General features: G+C 43.6%; 2 protein-coding genes across 4 annotated transcripts in view; one reads left to right on the forward strand and one right to left on the reverse strand.

Annotated features, from left to right (window-relative positions):
• Positions 1–16889, forward strand: part of ESRP2 (epithelial splicing regulatory protein 2) — a 62679-nt gene extending 45790 nt beyond the window's left edge. The window contains exons 13-17 of one of the 2 annotated variants that reach the window (XM_087729345.1): positions 356–554; positions 3670–3889; positions 7008–7185; positions 11070–11183; positions 15512–15647. In XM_087729345.1, coding sequence (XP_087585471.1) covers positions 356–554; positions 3670–3889; positions 7008–7185; positions 11070–11159 — 687 coding nt within the window. In that variant the 3' untranslated portion in view covers positions 11160–11183; positions 15512–15647. Of the gene's footprint in view, positions 1–355; positions 555–3669; positions 3890–7007; positions 7186–11069; positions 11184–15511 lie in introns of both variants that reach the window. The other variant, XM_087729344.1, reaches the window with a different exon arrangement.
• Positions 16890–21059: 4170 nt separating this feature from the next.
• The window catches only part of NFATC3 (nuclear factor of activated T cells 3), a 58236-nt gene continuing 53092 nt past the window's right edge, over positions 21060–26203 (reverse strand). For both annotated transcript variants that reach the window (XM_087728663.1, XM_087728662.1), the window contains exon 10: positions 21060–25427. In XM_087728663.1, coding sequence (XP_087584789.1) covers positions 25312–25427 — 116 coding nt within the window. In that variant the 3' untranslated portion in view covers positions 21060–25311. The remainder of the gene's footprint in view (positions 25428–26203) is intronic.

A 26203-nucleotide genomic window follows, 5' to 3' on the forward strand; every position in this document is an offset into this window, starting at 1 on the left:
CTTTGCTTCCTTCCTTCCCTTCCTTCTTCCTTCTCTCCTTCCTTCCTTTCCTCCATTCCTTCCTTCCTTCCCTCCTTCCCTCCTTTCTTCTCTCCCTCCTTACGTTCCTCCCTTCCTCCTTCCTTCCCTCCCTCCTTCCTTCTCTCCTTCCTTCCTTTCCTCCCTTCCTCCTTCCTTCCCTCCCTCCTTTCTTCTCTCCCTCCTTCCTTCCATTCCTTTCTTCCTTCTTTCCTTCCTTCCCTCCTTCCTTCCATTCCTTTCTTCCTTCTTTCCTTCCTTCCCTCCCATCATCCCTCCCTCCCTCCTTCCTTCCTTCCTTCCTTCCTTCCTTCCTTCCTTCCTTCCTTCCTTCCAGGGCCGGCCCTCAGGTGATGCCTTCATCCAAATGAAATCTTCTGACCGAGCCTTCATGGTGGCCCAGAAGTGTCACAAGAAAATGATGAAGGACCGTTACGTGGAAGTCTTCCAGTGTTCCGGAGAGGAGATGAATTTTGTGTTAATGGGTGGCACTTTAAACCGTAGTGGATTGTCTCCGCCCCCTTGTAAGTTACCATGTAAGTCTCCAATCCTCCGCCTGCTCTGTGCTGCTGCTCCCGGCTGACATGCTGGTAGGTGCTGATGGACAGCAGGATCTGGCCCCTTTCTTTCGGGATCAACCCTGATCAGGAATCCGCTTTCTGGGGACAGGCTGGGATTGCAAGCTGGATGAAAATGAAAGACGATTGGCAGGTGCCAATGTGGGCCAATGATTTCCAAACTGGGATTGGTTTTGCATCCGGTTAACTTGTGAAACAAGTTAATGGAAAAAGTAAAAAGTGGCCTGGAAAATTATATCATATTTATTATCTATATCTATATTAGATCCAAGAGACGCAGTGGCTCAATGGCTAAGATGCTGAGCTTGTCAATCAGAACAGTTGGCAGTTCGGTGGTTTGAATCCCTAGTGGCGTGTAATGCAGTGAGCTCCTGTTACTTGTCCCAGCTTCTGTCAACCTAGTAGTTTGAAAGCACGTAAAAAAAGTTGAAAAAATAGGGACCACTTTGGTGGGAAGGGAACAGCGATCCGTGCACCTTCAGTGTTGAGTCATGCCAGCCACATGACCATGGAGATATCTTCGGACAGCGCTGGCTCTTCGGCTTTGAAACGGAGATGAGCATTGCCCCCTAGAGTCAGGAACGACAAGCACACATGTGCAAGGGGAACCTTTACCTTATATTAGATCTGTCCTGAAAATTTAGATGAGGTTGCTTGCAAGCCACATTTTCTGCCAAAACAGACCTACAACTGCTGGCATATTGTATTAACCAGTCAGGGTTACAAATCAAGAATGATTTTATCTTATTGTTGGGATTGAATCATTCTTTCAGCCATCCGCTTTGAATAAGAGGTCTAGACATTCATGTTGTTTTCATAAATTCTAAATAATAGAATTAGAGTTAAGAGTTACACACATTTTTTACGCACCAAGGCACAAGCCTGAAATCTTGTTAGAGGTCTGACAGATTTTATACCTTCAGAAAAAGAGTTATTAGTTGAAAAAACTGCTATTTAAGGAATAAGAGAGGGAATATAAGATCATTTAAAATTAAAACTACAAGGTGCTCTTCTGTGCTAAGAGACGTGGTAACTCAGTGGCTAAGACACTGAGCTTCTCGATCAAAAAGGTCGGCAGTTCAGCAGTTCGAATCCCTAGTGCCGCGTAAAAGAGTGAGCTCCGGTTACTTGTCCCAGCTTCTGCCAACCTAGCAGTTCGAAAGCATGTAAAAATGCAAGTAGAAAAATAGGGACCACCTTTGTTGGGAAGGGAACAGCGTTCTGTGTGCCTTCGGCGTTGAGTCATGCCGGCCACATGACCACAGAGACGTCTTTGGACAGCGCTGAAAGGGAGATGAGCACCCCTAGAGCCGGGAACAACTAGCACATATGTGTGAGGGGAACCTTATCTTCTGTGTTAAAGGGAAAGGATATCTTCTTTATTAGTTTTTTTTGGGGGGGGGTACATAAAGTACAAGGGCCACCGTTGTCTTATGGGTGAGATGGAGCGGTACCTAAATTAAGAAGTAAATAAAACATGACAGGTAATTCTCAATTTACAAGCAGGTGTTTAGCAACCGTTCAAAAGTTACAAAGGCACTGGAAAAAAGGTGGCTTACAAGCACTTATGAACATTGTGGCATTGCCTTGGTCACATGAACAAAAGTTGGGCTCCAGCATTTCTTTACAACGGTCAATTGTTAATGGGGACATGGGATTGCCCTGTGTGACATTCCCAGCTGGCTTCCAGACAGCAATGGGGAAAGCCGGATTAATTTAACATCCATGTGATTCCCTTAACAACTGGAATGATTCGCTTAACAACCGTGGCCAAAAGAGGTAGTAAAATTAGCCACAACTCGTTCAACAACCGCTTTGCTTAGCAAGGGAAATTCTGGGTCCTAATTCTGGTTGTAAGATGAGGACTATCTATATAAGAACATCCTTAGGCAGGTCCCTGTAATGGGTTAAAAAAAACTGCAATTCCCAAAGTTTCTCATTCGTCCTCCTTATTTATTTATTTCTTCTAAGAATCAAGAGGTTTTCTGGGCTGCAGCTTTAAACTGACCAGGATCTCATCAGTTTTAAATCCACTATAAAGAAATGTCACCCTTTGTCCAAATTTGAGTAGCTGCCTTTGGAAGCCTTTCTGCTTTGAACTGCCCTGAGATTAATGTTATTTTAACTAAGGGGAGACTTAATCAACAGAGGATGCTTGTTGTTATTGAAGACAGAGGATCTCTAGGGACAGGAGGTCTAACAAACCAAGAAAGAATGATGAAATCCGTTGGGTTTACATAGCCTTGTAAACAGTATTTCTGGTTGTGTTGAATGACAATTTGTGATTTGGCTTTTTTGATGGAGGGAAAGGAAAAAAGGAAAGGAAAAAGGAAAAAGGGAAGGGAGGAGATGGAAATGAGAAGAAAGAAAGGGGGAAAGGAAAAGAAAAGCACAGGAGGGAGTGAGGGAAGAAGGACAGAAAGAAGGAAGGAAGGAGGAAAGGAAGGAGATGGAAATAAGGAAAAAAAGGAAAGGCACAGGAGGGAGGGAGAGAGGAGGGAAGGAGATGGAAATAAGGAAGAAAAGGAAATGAAAGGCACAGAAGGGAAAGAAAGAAGGAAATGGAAATGAGAAGAAAGAAAAGGAAAAGCACAGGAAGGAGGGAGGGAGAAAGGAAAGGAAGGAAGAAGGGAAGGAGATGGAAATGAGAAGGAAGAAAGGGAAAAGCACAGGAGGGAGGGAGAAAGGAAAGGAAGGAGAGGGAGGGAAGGAAGGAAGGAAGGAATAAATTCTGCCAGTCTGCATCTTGTTTTAGGGTTGGCTTTGGAAGTCAGAGTTTTGCTGCTTTCTGATACAGAGGAGATTATATTCCTCTGTTTTGAAATTGGTACATCTCCCTTTCTAGAGAGACACATTTGAGCCCTGATGCTAAACGTTGGAGAGCCCTAAAAATGAGGACTCACAATAGACTAAGCAGGCCAGTGCGCTTTGTGAGAATTGTTGCTTTTCCCTTCTAGCTGATAGGCGCCCCGAACCTCTTGCTCATCTCTTTTTTTCCAAAGTCAACAGCATCTGCCAAACAGAATCTATGTGGCTGACTTGCTCCACGGTTTGCCTTGTCATCCCGCTTCAGGCCTTTCTCCTCCTGCCTATGCTGCTTTTCAAACGGCAGCCACCGCAGTGATCCCAGCAGAAGCTGCAATATACCCGTCACAAGCCCTCTTGCCTACAACCAGGACTCAACAAGCTGCAGCTGCAGCCGCAGCTGCTGCAGCCGCTGTCACTCCAACTGTCACTTACTACCCAACTCAGGCGGCTCAACTTTACATGAACTACACCGCTTACTATCCCAGGTACTATTGAACGTTGGCGCGTATTTTTCTGCTACGTTTTGGGACCTAAAATGTGAACAAAGTCTTGCAACTCATTCTGAGTTTCCAGTGGCATTGGATTTTTAAAGTTTCTAGTCCTCCCAGTTCTTGAAATGCGTTTTTAAGATGCTTAGCATTTAAGATCTCAAGGAATGAGGAGAACTGATGTTGTTGAACAAGGTCCAGCTAGGATGAAGTTCTACCTCTGAAGAATGCAAGGTCCTCAATTAAAGACAAAATTCCGGATAAATTTGAAGCCGGGTCTTCAATATCCTAGATTATTAACAGAATAACAGAGTTGGAAGGGACCTTGGAGGTCTTCTAGTCCAGCCCTCTGCTCAATAGAAATAGCACTTAGACTTATATACCACTTCATAGTGCTTTTACAGCCCTCTCTAAGCGGTTTACAGAGTCGGCTTATTGCCCCCAACATTCTACCCACCTCGGAAGGATGGAAGGATGAATCAACCTTGAGCCAGTCAGGATCGAACTGCTGGCAGTGGGCAGAGTCAGCCTGCAATACTGGATGGATGGATGGATGGATGGATGGATGGATGGATGGATGGATGGAAGGAAGGATTTATATTCTTCTTTACAGTGCTTCGCAGCCCTCTCTAAGTGGTTTACAGAGTCAGCCTATTGCCCCCAATACTCTGTGTTCAAGCAGAAGACCCAGTACGAATTCTGACAAGTAGTGATCCAGCCTCTTCTTAAAAGCCTCCAGCAATGGAGCTCTTGTTCTCTGCTTGAAATTCAGCCAATGTTTTGGTCATTTTGACCAGTTTTCTAAGCCCCCTCCCTTCTGTATATCAGCCAACATGGCCCATGTGCAGGAGTTTGAATCCTCTTGCTTGCTTTATCTTTGGACTGGGGCAGATAACAAACTTGTAAATAAATGCAAAAACTAGTAAAGATTGTCTGAAGATCTGGAGCTGGGAAAAGCTTCCATTTGCTTGGAGGATACTTATATGTCTTCAACAGTTACCCTGGCCCTGTTCCAGGCCTTCCCAATCTTTTCTTCCACCACCAAGTCTGTGAGACAGAAAACGGTTATTATTCAGCTGGGCTTTCCCCCCAGGATTCCCTGTCTTCCTTCCACGGCTGGTGGAGGAAAAACTGCATTGAGTTTACGGAGTTTGCAAATGTGAGCTTACACATTTGTCCTTGCATTCTCCAAAGCCTCTTTTTCACCTTCACGAGCCAAGCTGCTCCATAGCCCTGGGACATAATTTATTTTCATGCATTCCTGTTTTGTCCTTCAAAGGGCAGAAAGTGTTCTGAGAAGGTTTACTGCAAGGTTAAGAAGGGAACTAGTGCTTTTAATATCACGAAAAGGTATTTTTTTAAAAAAAAAAAAAAACAAGCAGAGGTACAAAACTAGTAAAATTGACGGGCATGCCAAAGAAAATAATATCCCCCCCAAAAAACAGGATAGTAACAAAGAGAAGAAGAAAGATCACAAAACTACAAAACAAATACAAAAACCACAGAATCAATGAGAGGGGAAAATACAAGATAGATTGTAGACGAAATAAGAAATATGAAATATATATCTCACATTCCTTTGTGATAAAGGAAACACAATGGATATGTAAAAGATGTAAAATGTGCTGCAAAGACGATATGATTGTATGAATAAAATAAAAAACTTTTTAAAAAAGAAAGTAATAAATAATATCCCAGGTCTGTTTAGAAGAAAATGCTAGAACCCCATGTGTGCCGTCCTTGCAAAGCTGAGCCGAACTGACCCCAGCCAGATGCTCTCAGATTATATTGACTGCAATGCTCAAACTTTATAAGCATCGTAGCTTTTTCTGCTTGTGGGTCTCACCAGCATTGGCATCCTTCGGTCTCAAGACGATGGTATCGTGCTCTGGAAAGAGGTAAAGCTGGAGTGTCCTCTCCAGAGCACGAGGCCTGGGTAGATGAATATGGAGGATAGACTGTGACCCAAGCAGAAGATTCCCCACTCTCCATGTTGCTGAAATAGTCCAATGGAACGGCAAAGACAATACGATGGATTCCAGCTACGTCACAGGAGTTAGCAGAACGTGGTTGTACACAGTCACGAACTGCTTCCAGGACTCCGGTTCCGGATTTTGCCTCCAGGTTGGCTCCCGAAGCCTTTTCCAGTAGTGGATAGAGCCACAAGGCAGTGGAGGAATGTAATCAGAGTTTCCCTTCTCCTAGAAGATGATTCTGCCGCATTATCTGCCGTTGGGGCGTAGAGCCCTCTTCCGCCTTCAAAACCGTTGACCGTCTTCTCCTATAACCCTGGAAAGGGACCCTTACGAGGTGCTACCAGCCGGGCCAGCTGGACCAAGGTTTTTTTAAGGAGGTGTTACTCCTCCATCACTCACCCTTTGTCCTGACTTGTGACAGGTAGAGTCTGGCTTCCCAAACGTTGGGCCCAGGATGGCAGGTTTCCCTTAAATATTGAAGCACTGCTTATTATGTCATCCCTAGTTCTTCTTTTCATTAAACTAGACATGCTCAATTCCTCCAACCATTCTTCACGTGTTTTAGCTTCGGAGGTTCGGAGGGTGGTTTACAGCCCATAATATTATCCTGTCCTTGGAAAAGGGTCTTGAGAACGTTTTGGCCGGCCAGCCAGCCAGATGTTCCCATTTCTCTACAAGAGTTTCTACTTTTAAAATGGAAAAAGTGCGGGAGCTTCATCACTGAAAGCTTTCATGAAGAGACCAGACTTTCATTTGTCAGAAATAGAGTAGGGTCCCCTGCTTGGGCCTCCATAATGACTTACAAGGTCCCTTCCAACTCTCTTAATCTTAATCTAATCAATCTTCTTTTCAAGCAAATGGCTGTCAGAATCATTTATTCAATTCTTGTGACTTTAGAAGAGGATTTAATCAATCTGGGTAAATTTAAGATGTGTGAATTTCAACTCGCAGAATTCCCCAACCAGCAGTGGCTGGGGAACTCTGGGAGTTGAAATTCACACATCTTAAAAGTTGCCACCAAGGTTGAGAGACCTGGTTGAAGAGAATGAGTTCCCAGTCCCCAAGGGTTCTGATCCAAGTGATGTGCCAATCGGTGGAAACAGCCCTTCGACCAACATGTTCTGTTCCTCTCTCTTCAGCCCACCGGTGTCTCCAACCACGGTTGGCTACATCACGGCTCCCCAAGCCGCTGTTGCAGCTGCTGCCTCGGCTTCTCACACTCCGATGCTCCCTCAAGCAGGCGCCCTTGTCCGGATGCAAGGATTGCCCTACAACGCAGGAATGAAGGAAATCCTCAGCTTTTTCCAAGGGTATCAGGTGAGTGCCAGGCCTTTTTCTCTTGCATCCCCTTCTCCTTGTAAGAGCATCTAGCTCAGCGGTCTCCAACCTTGGCAACTATAAGCCTGGAGAACTTCAACTCTCAGAATTGCCAAAGCTGGCTGGGGAATTCTGGGAGCTGAAGTTCTCCAGGCTTATAGTTGCCAAGGTTGGAGACCCCTGATCTGTCAGGATGTTTCTGGGAGTTGAAGTCCTTTGCTGGCTGTGGAATTCTGGGAATTGAAGTCCTCCAGGCTTATAGTTGCCAAGGTTGGAGACTCCTGATCTGTTGGGATGATTCACAGTGGGCATTTCCCAAATCTCATTCTGGAGAGAAGCTCTTCAACGCCAGAGGGATCTGTAGCCTTCTGAGAACTTCCAACATTGGAAAATGGAGACCTAGTGTTAAATATTCAACGTGGATGGGTGTTTAAACCTACAGATAGTCCTCAACTTACAACTATTTGTTTAGTGGCCGAAACAGCACTGAAAAAAAGTGGCTCATCACCATTTTTTTTCACACTTATGAGACATTGCAGCATCTCCATGGTCACGTGATCAGAATTCAGACACTCTTGGCCCATATTTATGATGGTTGCAGGAAAAGGATCCCCTTTTGCGACCTTCTGACAAGGAAAGTCAAATGGGGAAGTCAGATTTCCCTAAACGACCGCAGTCACTAACTTAACAACTGCAGTGATTCACTTAACAACTGCAGTGAGAAAGGTCATAAAATGGGGCAAAATTCACATAACAACTGTCTTGCTTAGCAACAGAAATGGAGGTGGTAAGTCGCGGACTATCTGTATAACCAAGTAAACAGGACCACAAAACTTTGGTTTTAGTGAAGTCGTAATGGGGGCGGATGTTTTATTTTTGAAGAATGTCTATTGATTTAGAGATTGTGCTGTTGGTGTGATGAGGTCATCACTCATATGACAGAAGTGAGGGTCTTGGCATCATTGGACACCACTTTTGCATTCCTTTTGTCCATTTCCATCATTTCCATTGCCATGGACTTTCCATCCCCTTAATGCAAAGTTAGTCCCAACAGATTCTGGTAGAATATGGTTTCACTCTCTGTATGAACTCGGGTTATAATCTAATGAAGTTGCACCATGGCAAAGAAAGTGACTTTTCCTTCTTAAAATCACTGATTTCTGTTTTCTTAAGGTGTTGGGTCTTTTTAATTTTCAAAATGGCCTTTGAAACTATGAGTTTTGATCCTCCGTAGATCACTTTTTTCCCTTGGGACACAATATGCATTCCTGTGCTCACTTGTAACTAATTCTTGCTGCATCTCATCCTGGTTCAGGTTTTCTTCCCCATTTAGGGAGAGAGAAAGTGTGTCTAGCAAAAACAGAGGATTGGGGAACAATCATAATTGGCTCCCAACCCCCCTGACTTCCCTGGACAATCCCTCCTCTCCACAAGTGGCCACTCCCACCAACACTGACAGGGCAAACCCCTTGTGTATAGATAGAGAGCAAACCCCACTCCCTTCTGACATTGATGATGTTACCTACTTGGGTCATGAAATGTCTACAAGAAAACCACCAGGCTCAGAGAGCACCAAGGACTCCACAGTCGTCCTCCCCCTTCTCCTCCTCCTCCTCCTCCTCCTCCTCCTCCTCCTCCTCCTCCTCCTCCTCCTCCTCCTCCTCCTCCTCCTCCTCCTCCCTGCAAATCCCACTCCCTTCTGGCATTGATGATGTTATCTACTTGGGTCATGAAATGTCTACAAGAAAACCACCAGGCTCAGAGAGCACCAAGGACTCCACAGTCATCGTCCTCCCCCTTCTCCCTCTCCCCCTTCTCCCTCTCCTCCTCCTCCTCCTCCTCCTCCTCCTCCTCCTCCTCCTCCTCCTCCTCCTCCTCCCTGCAAATCCCACTCCTTTCTAGCATTGATGATATTACCTACTTGGGTCATGAAACATCTACAAGAAAACCATCACTAAACTCAGAGAGCCCCTGAGTTTAACCCTGAGCTACAAACATTCTCTACATTGGTTGGAGCAGCAGAGAAAGTAATGAGAGTTATTTCACTTCCCTGCTGTAGCTTTCTTCCTAGACCTATTTCCTTCTCTGCCTTACACACACAGAGACACACACAGACACACACAGACACACACACACACCTCATAGCTGCTAAATGTGCCCAGTCTTTATTGGACTCTATGGGGTAAAATGTTTAACATGAGTTAAATGTTTTTCTAAAGTAAAAAGCTTGGGACTCTTTCCTGAGCTTTCCATCACCTAGTTCTGATTACAGAATCGTTCGTGTGTGTGTGTGTGTGTGTGTGTGAGAGAGAGAGAGAGAGAGAGAGAGAGGGAGGGAGGGAGGGAGGGAGGGAGGGAGGGAGGGAGAGGGAGAGGGAGGGAGGGAGAGAGAAATACGACAGTCACACATGGAAAGGGGAGTTAAACTGCTGGACAAGGACTAACTCCTTTGCCTTACTTCGTGAAATGGATCTTGATTTCCTTCTCCTCCGAACAAGGACAAAACTATGGTGGATTTATTTATTTTTTTGAGGTTGCTTTCTCCTCTGGGCAACCTTTAAATGTGTTAGGGCTGCAACTCCGGTTATTCCCACTGGGAATTCTGGGAATTGCAGTCTCAGCATCTCTGGAAGCTAAGAGAAAAGCCAGCCTCTCCTCTTGAAAGTCATCTATGCCCTGCTTAAAGGTGCCCTCTTGTGGCCCGCTCTTGTTATTTACTGGCAAGGCATCTATCACTCGTGGCAAAGGACTTGTTCTCTTATTCTGTTTCAAGTGGGCCTTCAGACATCTCGCTGCCTGTACCAAACTCAGGTTGAATCTGAGATTGGAATTCTTGTGTTTGTCATCATAACATGGCCTACCTCAGATACAATAAGAAATAAGAAACCGCGGTTTCTCAAGGAATGAGTTCTCACGATTTCCTTCTCTGAAAGCGTTTTTGATCCTGGCTTGTCCTTTTCAACTTACGATGCAGCTTTAGTTTCAGATCTCTCCACTTTCTTCTGAAACATAAATCTGCTAGAAGCCTAGGCTTCAGCACTGATCCTGTGTTGTGTTTAAAGGCCAAGGCGATCCTCTCCAATCTTCTTGTGGGCATGAGAAGAACCTGCTAATAGGAAGCTTGTTGTTAGCTGGTTTCCATTGCTTCCAGTTGTTGTCGAAGTCCCCCTGGGTTCTGAACTTCATCACTGTTTAGCCGGAATGATGATTATCTGGATGCAATGGCCATGTGATACTTTCCATTGGTTTCCCCATCTTCTTTGCTCTTCACACTTGTAGCCTGATGCGTCGAACAACCAAGATAGCAATAGCACTTAGACTTATATAATGCTTTACAGGCCTCTCTAAGTGGTTTACAGAGTCAGCCTCTTGCCCCCAACAAACTGGGTCCTCATTTGACCCACCTCGGAAGGATGGAAGGATGAGCCAACCTTGAGCTTGGTGGGACTCGAACTGCCAAACTGCAGCTCGCGGTCAGCTGAAGTAGCCTGCAGTACCTGCACTCTAACCACTGCGCCACTTTGGCTCTATGAAATCAACTTGCTCCTATGAAGATGTGCCAATTAACAATTGAACTTTTTCACAAGGTTTCCCCCTCCCAGCCCCCAAAGTCAGGTCTAAGCGATGGCCAATAGCTTGTTTCAACGCTTGCTGGCTTCAGTAGCCCCTCTCTCTGGAAATTGTGGAAGCTTATTCCAACAGGTTTGCTGTTGGGTTTAGCTCTGAGGCCAGTGTCCCCTCACTTCCTTGTGCCGATGGGAACTGTAAACCCCCTCCCCCTGAAAGGAAAATGGCAAGTGCTGATGGGGGGAAAGGGTGAGTTGCTGGTTCACGACCCCCTGCTCCTTCTCTTGCTGATCTTCTGTGTCACACTTGTACTGTAGTATGCTCCCGACGACTACAATGGCCTCATTCAGCTCAACGACCAAGCAAGGGGCGTGTTACAAGCACCGAAAGACTGGGTGTGCTTGTAAGTGTTGGTAACCACCAGAGAGAAGGTAAGCTCGGATTGGCTGAAGCGGAACTCTTTGGTGGTGAATGGAAATGATTCTGCGGGGAGATGATTTATGTTCCCTCCTTTTCCCTTTCTTTCAAAAAAATAAAAAAAATAACCCAAAACCCGAAACCAACCCCCAAACCAACCAATCATGTTTCATCCTTCCCTTCCTAGCTCGTGATGGGATTTTGCTTGCTAACACTTCCTTTGCTTGGGCACTTCGCATGACTCCACTAACCCAATGGTGACGTTGAACGTCTCAATGTGCTTTTGTGCTTCGGGATGAACATTTAGGACAATGTTGGGAGGTTGGGACTTTTGGAGTTTGTGTGGCATTCTTTCATTCTGGGTTTTGCGGGGGGGGGGGGGAACAAGGCTTCCTCGCTGCAGCCATCACCAGCTATGCAAGCCACTCTCCCTTGATCCTATGGTCAAACCTGGAGCAGGAAAAGCAAAATATGGGACAGATAGGAGAGGAAGCATCATTTAATTGGCGTCCTGATTGGTTCTTCCATTGTTCTTCCATTGGTCACAATCCACTTGGGGACCTCAAGAGCTCTTGAGAATGCATAAGGCCCAGCCACCATTTGCCGGGTACCAGTTCAGGAACGACATTGTGTGACTAGTTAAGACCTGGGGATTTATTTGCCTAGGATTTGAATCTGCTTCCTGTAGTCTAGCTGCTAACTAGTCAAGGAAGTGATGGTAGAAGTGTTTGCGGCCCTCAGCTTCATCCAAAAAACTGACCAATGGAGTCTGCTGTCTCAAACATGCTGGGAAAGCTTATATCTTCAGACCAGTTATTTGATAACTGTTAAATTTCTACTAGATCTCTTCCCATCAGACACAGGAAAACAGATGTTCATGGCAGACCCAATGCTGAACATGTGTGGACAAATTCCCTCCTCTTTTCCAAAGCAGCTACCGCAGAGACAATATTATTTTTGTTGCTCCTTTTTCTTCCACTGTTCGCTCCACAGAACAGCCTTGAATAATGTCCAATCTAGGAGACGAATCCTTCTTGGCTTGGGGAAGGCCAGGCTTGCATGCATTGTGGGCTATTTGAAAAAAACATGCCAGGCTACATTTAAGATATCCGAGCATCCATATTTGCAGTTATTTCTGTAATACCAGAACTTAACCATGGTTTGTTTTCCCTATTGTCTAGCTCAGTGTTTCTTAACCTGGCAACTTTAAGAAGTGTGGACTTCAATTCCCAGAATTCTACACATCTTAAAAGTTACTAAGGTTGAGAAATACTGCTGTAGCTTATCAAATGGATCTTGGAACACGCATAGTATTGTGTTTCCCCAAAAATAAGACAGGGTTTTATTTTATTTTGACCACCGAAATAAGCACTTGGCTTTATTTTCGGGGAGATCTTATTATTTTTGAGGTGCAGGAAGCGGCGAGGGTGGTCACTTCATGGCTGCTGCTGTGTTGCAGTATTTTCAGGGAGGGCTTATTTTTGGGGAAGGGCTTATTTTAGCGCATGCGCTCAAAAGCCCAATTGGGCTTATTATCTGGGGAGGTTTTATTTTCGGGGAAACAGGGTAAGTATGGATTCAAGTTGTATTTTCCTTGAATAACTTCAAACTCAACTTGCTTGCTAATATGGTAGACAAGCCATCTTCCCAATACAGGAACAACGTTTTAAGCACATATACCATGAAGGAAGGTTCTGGGGTTAGCTGTTGGTTCAGTGTTGCACAAACTCAGGAAATGGGTTTATTTCTTAGGCAAATATAGGACACAAGACTGAAACCATTGTCTCATATGATCCTCCCAAATATAGCAAGAGCACTTAGACATATACCGCTTTATAGTGCTTTACATCCCTCTCTAAGTGGTTTACAGAGTCAGCCTCTTGCCCACAACAATCTGGATCCTCATTTTTCCAACCTCAGAAAAATGGAAGGCTGAGCCAACCTTGGTGGGATTTGAACTGCCAAATTGCAGGCAGTCAGTAGTCAGCAAAAGTAGCCTGCAGTATAGCACTCTAACCACTGCACCACCGAGGTTCTTATGCTAAAATATGCTGATTTCAGTTCTGGGGAGTTCGCCATTGAGACTTACAAGGGTTTTTCTGCTTTGGTGTTTGGCTAAATGTGCTTTACAGGGACTGTTGAATAGAAGTCCACGCAAAATCAGCTGTTTCCCTGTGGGGGGGGGGGAAATACATTGCATTACAGGTAATCCTCAATTTACGACCTCGATTGGGATCCGAATTTCCATTGTTAAGCAAGTCGCACCTGATTTTACAACCTTTTATTTTTCTTTTGCTATGGTTGTAAGTGAATCATATTGTCGCTAAGCAAATCCGGCTTCCTCCTTTTGATTTTGGTTGCAAATGACAATCGCACAACTCTCACTGGATGCTACAACCCTTTGTCAATACACCACGGTTGAGAAACGCCAGAGTTTTGATCACATACTTGTGGAGAGGCTGCAGTGGTCGTAAGTGGAAGGACCAGTCGTAAGTCAGCTTTCCAGTGCTGCTGTTACTTCAAACAGTAAATTGATGGTCGTACCTTGAGGATTACCTGTGTTTCCCCCTAATTGTTGGTTTAAGTTGTAGATGTTATCTTAGACCAGGGGTCCCCAAACTTGGCAACTTTAAGACTTGTGGACTTCAACTCCTAGAATTCTCCAGCCAGCTGGCTGGAGAATTCTGGGAGTTGAAGTCCACAAGTCTTAAAGTTGCCAAGTTTGAAGACCTCTGTCTTAGATCATCTGAGAGTATAATAATAAAAACTGTTTTGGTCTAACATTTCTTTTTTGCGGGGGATGAAATATATGAAATCAACTTCCTTCCTTCCTAACTTGATATTCATTACTGCTGGTTCTCTTCTATACCCTTTTCAATGTTTGCTATTTGGGGTGGGTGGGTGACTTAAAAACGTGTGGCTAAAGATGACCAACTGGATCGCCCAGGTAAGCAATTCTAAAAATCAAAGATCAGGATAGAAAAGCAAGATCTAAATGAAATGGACAGCTCCTCTCTGAGCTTAGTTGTTTTCGTGCAGACGTTTCGTGACCCCACTAGGTAACATCATCAGTACAAGTGAGCTAGTGGGGGTCGTGAAACTGGTCAAGAAAACAACCAGGTTTAGAGAGTACCAAAGAACACCCCCCCCTCATTTCAAGCCTGAGCTACAAATATTCTTCTCCATGGATAAATGAAATTATGATCTGAAAGGGGCTGTTGGAGTTACCAAGACTTACAGTTGATAGACCTGTGGCTTGCCCATGTCATCTGGGTGCTGTCTGCTTGTGCATGGCTTCCCATGGTGTCGATTTTCAGAGAGGGCTCTGTGACTTCTGCACCATGGTCCTCTCAGCTTCCATTTTAATTTCCAACAATATTCTGGAGCAGTTCTGGGTGTTTTATGGCTTTTTGGCAATCCCTGTGTGGCCTTCATGAGGTCAACTGGAAATGAATTGAAATGGCAATGGCACTTACTTATAAGGTCAAGGTTCCCCCGCACACATGTGCTAGTCGTTCCCGACTCTAGGGGGCGGTGCTCATCTCCATTTCAAAGCCAAAGAGCCAGCACTGTCCGAAGACACCTCCGTGGTCATGTGGCTGGCATGACTCAATGCCCAAGTCCCACGGAGCACTGTTACCTTCCCACCAAAGGTCCCTATTTTTCTCTACTTGCATTTAGATGCTTTCGAACTCCTAGACTGGCAGAAGCTGGGGCAAGTAACGGGAGCTCACCCCGTTATGTGGTGCTAGGGATTCGAACCGCTGAACTGCTGATCTTCTAATCGATAACCTCAGCATCTTAGCCACTGAGCATTTAGTTATATACCACTTCGAAGTGCTTTTCAGCCCTCTCTAGTCAGCATACATATGTATGCAACAGGACTGAATTGCTTTTATTTTGTAGACAAGGTTTTCTCAAATTGACATAGATGGGTGCTTGAGTGCCTAATACACACCTTCACAGCCCTATTTTGTTTGGTCCTCCGCAACAGTCCCGTTTTTCTCACGTGGCCAGCTGGGGAAATGAATTGCCCATGCCTGCCCTGGAGTACAGATCCGGCAGGTGAGCTTGAGAAGGTTCTGCCCTCAAGTGTGTGAGAGACAGGGAGGGGGGTGTCCCTCCTGTCTCCATGGAATCCAAAGAAGGGACCACCCATTGCCAGGTCATCTCAGCTCCACCATGTCTAACAGGCTCTTAGTTCACGCAGCCTCATCTTTCCTGCATAAGCCACTCCGGGACGTTTTTGTCTCCAGTGGGGAAGAGAAGCTGAGATGACCCCTATTTGCTGTATCCCCCTGCACCCGGCCGTCCTTTTGATCCTCTCCCTCCGTTGTTGCAGCTCCAGACAGACTCCGTCCTTCCGCTTTTCAACTTCAGCGGTCAACCGAGCGGAGAAGCTCTGGTTTCTTTTCCCAGCCTGGACTCCGCCAAGAAAGCTGTGGCTGAGCGAAACGGAAGCCTCTTGGGGGGCCACTGTGTGGACCTCTGCCTTATTTAGACACCACCGCCCCCCCCGGTGCATGCGAGTGTGGGGACCAAGAACAAATCTCCTCTTTCCTCTTCAAAGCAGCCGTGTCTTCCTTGCCCAGCCGCCTCTTTATCCTCCTGGGGGGGGGGGGGGGCAGCCACATCCTCCCAAAGCAGACCAGCCCAGTGAGAAGGAATGTCATCCACCTATTCCCGAAAAAGCAGGATAAATTGCTCAAATATTATCAAGGCAAATACTACTCAGCTGAACTACTGAAGTGCTGTAGACTTTAGGATGTGAGTTTTGTTTCGTTTTATTTTTAAAATAGAAATATATATTGTTTATATATATAAACAATGTTTGCATTCCCTGTTTGGAGAGAAAAAATGTTTTGTTTGAAAATACAGACTTGCCAAATCTCTTTCTTTAATTTGGAATAGAAAATAATCCCATCTCATCAAAAGAGAAGAATCTTTCCTTGTTTCCTCCCAAAAAGGTGTCAAATTGAATTATATTTTCCTGTTCCCTTTCCTTAAATGAATGAAATGACAGAATAAGCTTTTTAGTTGAAAGGTGTCAAATCGAATTGTTTTTTCTACTCCCTTAAAAAGGAAAAAAGAAGTTGTCCAAATGAAATGACATGTGTTTTAGTTTTTGTTTTAATTTTTGTTTCATGAGGTAGAACCCTAAGTAAAGCCATATTTTCAAACTGCCAACCTGTAAACTAAACAAGGTAGAATCTTAGTAGTACAATGACAGCACGTTAACACGGAGGACTAATAAATTATATATGTTGCTTTATTTAAACATCATAGTGCTCAGCTACTGTATTTTGTTTTTGCTCGTTCACATGCATGCCATTTGTTTACAATACACATTTGTATATGATGCAGCAAAGAAGTCAAAATTTAAGTCTAATTAGTGCATGTTTTTTTTAAATGTATGTATATACATGTTCAAAGAACATAATTTTATGTTGTGTAGAGTGTGCCGAAACATCTCTTGTACAAGCTCTAAATAATTTTGGTTTTTAACTGTGCCTTGATCAGGATTCTTTCGAAATGTGCAATAACAACGGAGGAAACCAGACTGAGTCGGGTACCTGTGAATGCAGGGATATTTTTTTGTTTATTGTTTTGTTAAATAAAAAACTCTTGAGTAGTACTTAAAAGGGGATCAGACCTGCCCTGCCCTTGAATCCGTGTATGCTTCTTGATATGATAAGAAATAAAAGACGCTTGCAGGAAAATGGACTTGTCTCTTTAGCTTCTTGCAATTGAAATAAGAACATATTCTGGAAGGGGGGGGGGGATACTGGTAATTCAATTAGCACACCGCATGTGGAATATGTGCCCCCCTGGCTATCAGCAACTGAATTCCAGCACACCATCTGATATAGCAAAAGAGCTTTTTCACATGAACCATAGGCGGTTAATACAATTGCCAAACTAATCTTTTGGAGATTAACCGCCCTGATGGTTAAGGCATCAGGTTAGAAATCAGGAGACAGTGAGTTCTAGTCCCACCTTAGGTCTGAAAAGTGGCTGGGTGGCTTTGGGCCAATCGGCAGGAGATGGTGAGTTCTAGTTCTGCCTTACGCATGAAAGCTAGTTGGGTAGCTTTGAACCAGCTTTAATCTAATTTAATGAGGGCTAAATCTTATTAAATAGAATAGGTGCACACTCATTGCAAAATAGGGTTTTCTATTTGACAAAGAGATACAAGCTACTATTTCTTGGGGATCATCTGTTCTACCAACAGACCGGCAGTTGATAGTATCTTCTATTTGAACAGAGTCCTGCTATGGCCCATTTGAAAACTCAAGAATCTGAAGACACCCAGTTCCCACCAAGATTTGCCAGACAAATCTTAATGCAAAATCACATTTTTTTAAAAGCTCTGCAATGTCCACATCCCACCACCAGATGTCCCCTTCATACTGGATCTCTCGTTAGGCTGATCTAGCCTAACTAGAACAGATCTTATAGGATTCTGGTACACAGGCTGAAGCAATGGACTTGCGATTCCAGTTCAACTCATTCGATCTTCTTTGCAGCCTTGGCACAGGCAAGCAATTATCGGGATCATTTCAATTCCCATGGATTTAAAAAAGTGTTTCTCCATGTTGGCCATTTTAAGATGTGTGGATTTCAACTCCCAAAGTTCCCCAGCCAATGCTGGGAGTTGAAGTCCACACATTTTAAAAAGTTCCCAAGGTTGGCCAGCCCTGCTTTGAAATGAAGAAGCCTCTTTTTTTTAACCATGGGTTTTCCCAGAGTTTTCTTCACCACAAGGTAGAAAATGTTGACTTCCAAGAAATTTTCCCAATCTGCCAGCCTACCTTACCTCCGCCAGGCTAACCAACTCCAAACAGCTGTTCTGAGATCAATCAGAGTTAGCACGAGGCTTTCCTCTGCTATGACAACTTTGTGTAGCCACATCTAAAGGTAAAGGTTCCCTTCGCACATATGTGCTACTCATTCCTGACTGTAGGGGTGCTCATCTGTTTCAAAGCTGAAGAGCCAGCGCTGTCCAAAGACATATCTGTGGTCATGTAGCCGGCATGACTAAATGCCAAAGGCCCACGGAATGCTGTTCTCTCCCCCCGAAAGATGGTCCCTATTTTTTCTACTTGCATTTTTACATGCTTTCAAATTGGTGGGTTGGCAGAAGCTGAGACAAGTAACGGGAGCTCACTCCGTTACGCGGCACCAGGGATTCGAACCACCAAAGTGCTGACCTTTCAATTGACAAGCTCAGCATCTTAGCCACTGAGCCACTGCGTCCCTTAGCCACATCTACCGGTATAATAAGGTATGGAAGATGATTAAAATCCTTCAGCCGAGAAGCAGAAGGAAATGAATCTGCTGGATACTCTCTCTGAAAGCAGGCTCCTATTCTTCCGCCATTTCTTTGCTTGCAGATGGGGAGAAAGGCAGATGGGGCAGCCTTCCGGTTGGCCGTCTCACTTCCACAATCCTTCAGGCATGTTTGCTCTGAATCCCACAACTCTCCACAATCTGTTGAGGGATTCCATCGCAGACAAGGAGTGAATTCCCTGGAATTTGTGAGAATGGAGGGATCTGTCTGACAGTTGCAACTGAGCTAAATAACGCAGCTGCTTGCAGCTGCTAAAATAAGCCGCTTCGCTTCTGTTCTTTTTTTTTTAAGCAAATCTTTTTTTAAAACCCTTCTCTATTTTAAGACGGCTATCTTTAAAGTGTGGCAGCCAGCAGCGGCACCTAGATGATCTCAAAAAGCTAAGCAGGGTCAGCTCTGGTTAGAAATGGAATGGGAGGCCACCAGAAAGAGCAAAACCTGAGGTGGGGAAGCCAAGGAAAGCACATTGGTGTGTTCACATAGGACCTTGGAGCTCAGCTCAGCTTGAAGGCTCTTGGTTATTCACTGTATTCACGTAGGTATTAGATAAACTAGGTCTCCAATCCTAAATTTGTACCCTCCAGCAGAAGCAAACTCGGATGCAGCTCTCTTCAGAAAAGGGAAAAACTTGTGGACCTCAATTCTCAGACTTCCCTAGCCAGCATGCCAAGTTTGGAGATCCCCGGATTAAAGGATGGATGACGACTCAAAACTCTATCTCACTCTTTTTTTAACTACACCTCCTTATTAATATAAAAACATGGTGCCCAAAGGTTTTCCTCGCACATGTGTGCTATTCGTTCCTGACTCTAGGGGGTGGTGCTCATCTCCGTTTCAAAGCCAAAGAGCCAGCGCTGCCCCAAGACGTCTCTGTGGTCATGTGGCCGGCATGACTAAACGCCGAAGGCACACGGAGCACTGTTACCTTCCTACCAAAGGTGGTTCCTATTTTTCTACTTGCATTTTTTACGTGCTTTTGAACTGCTAAGTTGGCAACTGGGACAAGTAATGGGAGCTCATTCCGTTACGCGGCGCTAGGGATTCGAATGACCGAATTGTCAACCTTTCTGATCGACAAGCTCAGCGTCTTAGCCACTGAGCCACCGTGTCCTATGCCCAAGTCAAGAATAAGCCAGTTTTCTGTGACTTAATTATTTCATGCAAAGTTGAGCATGGGAGAAGTTGTGATGCAACACACTTGGTAGACCCAAAATTCAAATCAGGTATTCGGCCACAGGGTAGCAAAGCTCCGATTCAACTCTGATCCATCACGAATCTAAGATTGAAGTTCAGCATCTAAATTTCTGGGAGTAAATCTTATCGGTTGCTATGGGACATTCCAGAAACAAAATCCACAGGAATGGGTTATTATGTGCCCTACTTCCATTACTTTAAAAAAAAACAACACATAGAATTCTTTATTGGCCAAGGATGATTGGACACACAAGGAATTTGACTCCGGTGCATAAGTTCTCAAGTGTACACACAAAGTGGTAAGTCATAGATCATAAGTCATAAAATACAATCATAATTGTAAGATGCAAACAAGAAGTAATAAATTGTAAGATATCACTAGGAGAAGGCAGTAGGAAAGATCAGAAGGCAAGAAAGATGGCATATATCTTATTTGAATTACAGAGAGAATCACAAGATTCATGAAGAAGTTATGCAAATTATCTTAAGTGTGCCAAAAAGCTACATTTGTTAATTTAACCTGGCCCCCACAACACTATGGACAAAGTAGGAGTCACAGACTTATATTAACCTGTACATTCTCTTAAAAGAGATTCAACTACAGAATCTATCATATTAGAGGCCAATAGTGAGGCTTCAGTCACATCTAAAAGCAAAAAAAATCTGATTTTAAAAAGCCTCGTGAAGTTGTTTTTATTCATCGCCAGAAATAGAAAAGTCCTGGTTACAGAAAGCGATGCTATTAAATGGGTTCTGCCAATATCTAAAATCCATACAGAATAAAATTTAAGAGGGGACTCAGAAACTGATGTCAAGGGGCTCAAATTAATTTAGGGTTGTAGAGCTAAAATATATAAATCCAGTATTTGGAAGATAATACCATAACAGTGCAAAGATCTCACCAAACACTGTTTTTCTTAGGCGGCTGATTATAAAAAATAAAAAAAATTACTGCCCATCATGCCTGTTCTGAGAATAGGAATATTATAATGCCTGATTATATCAATCTTTCAGAAACAAAACATCCTTGAGATGAAACCCACAAATGTCTGAATAAAGAATTCGCACATTTTGAGCAAATGTATGGCTTCTTGCAAAATAGACCACTATTGGAGCAAATCCTTTTTTTTTTTAACCTTTTGCAATGGAAGTTAAAGGACTGGTGTCCAGTCCAGTCCACTTACAGTCGATTCCGAAGACATGTTAAAGGAAGACAAAGTGTTGTATCATCTTAGGCTTGCTTAAAAAAAAAAGATATGTCTACGGCACAGCTAATCGTTTTACTCACCTCTCCTCACTCTTCTGAACTAATGAGGAGAGATAAATAAAGACACAGATTCCAAGATGCATTTTCTTTTTTATTTCAACACTATGATTCAAGAGCCTATAATGCTTTTTCCCTTTGTACTTCTGCACGTAGCACTGCAATCATAATTTACAAAAGGTTTAATACACAAATGTACATGAAATTACAATACAAGGCTCTGTAAACATCTAGAATGTAACTTTTAGTCTTAAATCATTATTGTCCCAAACTGTTAAATAGAAAATTTCAATTGAAACAATCTTCAAACCTCAAGGAATGACATTCATTCTATGTATCAAAAATAGATTTTATTCCCCCCCCCCCCAGATTTGTTTGCATCCAAGCAATTGTTTTGCTCTTTTATTCTTTGGTTTACAATGGATGGCAATTCCATTTTCTAATGAAGCATTTGTTAGAAGGAGCGCCAAATTGTGGTCAAACTTTGGTTAAACCAAAACAACTTTCAAAATGGGCAATGTATACATATATATTTATATCACCTCCTTTGGGTTACAAAAGCCTCCACTTCTTTTGTTATGAAAGCTACCATTTGAACGCTTTCCATAACATTTTTTTAAAAACAAAAAAACAAAAAACTGGGCCCCAGCATAGAAAGCAATTGTAAATTTGGAGACGCCAGCAACACAGATGCCAGTCACAGGCAGAAAATTGCAAATTGCATAGTCTAACGGAGATCATGTGCTTTTATCTCTATTACATTACACAAGATTAACAGTCTTACCTAAAGCATCACACAAGCCAAAAGTATGTGTGTGTATTAAGACCCTTGCATTGAAGCTTTTACAAGGCAAAAAAATAACCCCACCGTTATAGTACTCAACGTCTATAGTTTTGCTTTAAATAGGAAAGCGTTTGCTTCTACGTCTACAGGCATCGGGTATTTCAAGGCAACAGAAGGTTGAAGACAATCCACTACTCCCCTTTGCTGCAAACTCTCCATCTCCTTCAGCATCGCTAAGAGGTTCCTCTTGCCAGCCGGAGGGAGAGGAGCTGACATTGCAGTGCTTGGTGGATTGCTCACTTAGTGCATAGTAACTCGGGACTGTTTGGGTGCCCACATTTTAGGTACAAATACAAAGACACACTAGCCGGGAGAACGTTTAAGGGAGAAGAGGGGATCACTCATCTCAGAGCACAAGAAAACTCCGAAACTTCGCCTATGTCAAAGTTCACATCTGACCCGCTCTGTATGAGGCAACGGAGATAGCTTTGAACAAAGGAATGCAAGAATCGTTAAGTCCATCTCAACTTAACTTTGCGGAGGAAGAGCGGGTTGGGAAAGAAACTCAAAATAATTCCACCTTGATTCTCTCGGGTATAAGAAGGGACCCTCCACCAGGCTTTCAAGACCATTAAGATACCCTCCAACAATAACGGGGAATTTCTTGTAAAGTCTGTTTCCTCACCCACCCAACGTTGGGAGGCCTGGCACATTTTAAGGGTTGAAAACTGTAAAAGAGACCCCGGTGACAGCACAGAGGAGACATTAAAAGGACGTCCGGAAAAGGAATGTAGTACTCCAATGTGTAACTAGGCGTGCTGGTACTTTACATACAACTAGTTGCGCATCTGTTGAACAGAAGGTAGATTTACTTCCAAAGAAACCGTAACATTTGAGGGGGAAATTGTTTATTTTCGGAAGTTCGCGAGCGGCCGTTTTGATTACTGTAGGTCGGACAATCGGAAGGATTGCCATTTTGGATTGTATAAGCTCTCTGAAATGAAGATAAAGAAATCCACCATGGGGGGAGGGGGGGATGAGCAAGGAAAGGAAGAGGATGCTGCATCAATTTAGGAGTCACCCAGATGACATGTCCGCTTGATCCAACCCTGAAGACAACAACTAGAATGAAGACATCTTCCTTGCCATCTTAAAAAGTGATAATTTTTTTAAAAAAAACATTCGTTTCATCTTTGTGGGGGGTCCTTGGTGTTCTCTGAGCTTGTAGATGTTTCACTACCAAACTAGATAACATTATCAGTGCATGATGATGTTACCTAGTTTGGTAATGAAACATCTGCCACAAAACAAACAAGCTCAGAGAGCACCAAGGACCCCCACGGTTCAACCCTGAGCTACAAATATTCTCCTCCAATGGCATCACCTTCGTATTTTGAAGAGTCAAAACTGTGCGATTAAAAAAAGCAAGATAAACGGTTCCAGGAACCCTTGAATATGAATGATTTTAGTGCTCTAAATTATTTTAGGGAGCTGTCTTCTGAACTGTGCAAACACATCTGCATCTCCTTTGTTTTACTTCATCCTGAGATAGTAGGGTGAGTTGTAGACTAAGCAGTAAATGTAGCCTGCAGATAATTATGGTTAAGCAGCCCTCTTAATAACTAAATTGTGGTTTAGTTGCCTATATTCTTTTCATTAAAAAAATGGAGATTGATAAAAAGCCAAGAGGCTTGCTGAATGAAGACAGCTACTTCACTCTCTATCAGCCTGGGGCCAGTAGCCTGACGCTACAGAGCCTATCTTGTCCCTATCAGTTAAGACTTAGGTAGCTATAAAAATTAGCTAAACAGTGTCAGAAAACAGTACGCCAACTATCTTAACCCCTATGTATCTTAACCCTTATGGTTCTGAAAGACTCTTACTAATTACCTTTTCATTTTGCAGCCTCCTGATTCGTTTGCTCATCTAAACTTGAGACATCTTGATTTCTATTTTACAGAAGAAGGAACTCTTATTTAGTAGACATTCTCATCTGCTGTGGTTGGGGTTCTGTATCTCTCCTGTTTCGAATCAGAGATAGAGCCCACCCCAAGTCACACCGTGGTGGGAACTATTAACCTAACATGCATAGAAGAGCCACAGTGGCGCAGTGGTTAGAGTGCAGTACTGCAGGCTACTTCTGCTGACTGCCGGCTGCCTGCAATTTGGCAGTTCTAATATCACCAGGCTCAAGGTTGATTCAGCCTTTCGTCCTTCTAAGGTGGGTAAAATGAGGACCCAGATTGTTGGGGGCAAGAGCCTGACTCCGTAAACCGCTTAGAGAGGGCTGTAAAGCACTATGAAGTGGTATATAAGTACTATTGCTATAGATGGTCACAGACAGTTTCACCTTCAGTGGTCATAATGCTGACGTGTCCCTGGTCAGTGAGCTGCCTTGGTCAGCCCTGTGAAGTACATCTCTTACAGTAAGAGGGCCTAGCTACATTCTTTTCGTTACACCAGCTTCATTTCTTAAAAGGATGGGAAGGGGGGGGGGGGAACCCAGTAGGATCGCTAAACCATTAAGAAAAGGTTTTAAGAAGCCCATATATAAATGCCAACATACATTTTCAGACACATCTAACAGAAGAAGAAGAAAGAACAGACCGTGTGAAGTTCTCTACCTGAGGAATCTCAAGAACAGCAGTTTAACAAGTTTGAACAAATCGGGTCAAAAGGACTCCATGTGGAACGTAGGCCTTTTTGACGCAGCCCAAAAACTTGTATAATGGCTTCAGTTAAAAAAGAGCACAATATATAAATCGTTTTTGAACAAGTGCTTCTGTTTAGAACAGGTCTGTGCTAGCAAAGGTACGAAGGTATAAAAGTCAGGTTTTGGAATGTCGTTTCTATCCCAATCTTGCCATGTTGGACTGGTGTTCTTTGCAAGCCTACCAAAATTTTTCAGTGTCCCAGGAACACAGGTCTACATTTGGCTTTGCTTCCTAAAGCTCCAAAGAAAATGGTAACCATGATTCATTTGTGAGACTTCCAAAGGCATTGGCTTCAGATGATAGAGACTTCTGTGCCTTTGAGAGAGAGTATTATTATTATTATATTATTATTATTATTTTTAAAAAATCAGTTTGAAACCACATATGCTTAAAGGCTCTTCAAAAAGACCGTCCAAAAGGTATACAAATTTTTATTACAATCTTAGTATCTCTCCTAAAGAAAAGCAGCATACAAAGATGGTGTTTATTAAAAAAAAATTACCCACATTCAGTAACTGTGCATATTTGAGAGCAAAACTACGCTTCTCCATACAATGAAGCACTTCATATAAAAGAATTATGTTAAATGCACAAGACAAGCAAAGCTCATTGGTATTTTACTCAAGGTTAGAGTAATCTTGGGTCACTTCTTGGTGTCCATTTTTATAAAGTAATCTTTCTATTTTTTACAGCATCCTAAAAATCTAGAACTCAACCTGTTTCCTGTTACCACTCTCTTTCCCGCTCTCCTAGAACAGCTCTGTAGGGATCCAGTGTCCAGGATCATCAAGGCCACGTAATCGGAAGCACAGTAGATCTAAAGGGGGACATAACGTTACTCAGAGGAAAAGTGCAAAGCTTCCTGGGTCTCTCCAGGTTTCTGCAGGACGGCACCTCCTGCTCCACGGGATGCAGAGATCTGCGGCATGTCTCTTCCAATGATTTCCGTCACTACATCAAAAAAGGAGAGAAGGATCAATATATTTTTATGTCTTCCATAAACATTGGTTTCTGAGTGATCCAATATCTAGGCTCTTGCAATACTAGTTATTTCCTGTTCTGATCGAGGCTTCCCGAGAGCAGGAAGCAAACTCCTTGTCCCGATAAAAAACCCTTTATTAATTGACTGTGAATTCTGCTCATTCACATCTGGCAAAGTTTTTCAAGGGAGGATTTACAGTCACAGACCTTATCTGGCTTGGAGAGCTGACAGGCCGATATCTGCAAAACTTGGCAAGGAGTCTCGAAAAGCCACGAACCAATTAAGCGAACTAATTGTCTCCTGCAAACTCCACTCCCCTTTTGCTCCTCTTTTCTTTCCTCTGGGAGGGGTCACACATTGTCCACCTATGGCCTTACTCCCAAGTCAACCCCTGTTCTTTAGCTGTTCCCTCTGTCTGGCAACTCTGCGCATGCGCACACTGGGAACAATCTCCAGCTGTTTGTCTACCTCACTGATGTCTGATTCTGAAGGCAGATGATAGCTGGCCTACGGCTCTAGCCCCCTCTCTGCCTCCGACACAGAGCCCTCATCAGAGCCTTCCCCAGACTCCAGGACTGGCCCATGTTCCTCCCCAACCTTCTCACTGTCCAAATCTTCTGCCAGCTCCGCAGGCCACTTGTGGGCCACAACACTTCCAAACAGGTTGAGACGTCTACTGCAATTCACTTTTCATGCATCTGTCCCTGAAGATCATTCAAAAGCTAAAACTGACTCGCCATGCAGC

Source organism: Thamnophis sirtalis, unplaced genomic scaffold, assembly GCF_051295495.1.
Source record: "Thamnophis sirtalis isolate CommonGarterSnake01/CBP01778 unplaced genomic scaffold, rThaSir2_p1.2 scaffold_14, whole genome shotgun sequence".
Lineage (NCBI taxonomy): Eukaryota > Metazoa > Chordata > Lepidosauria > Squamata > Natricidae > Thamnophis > Thamnophis sirtalis.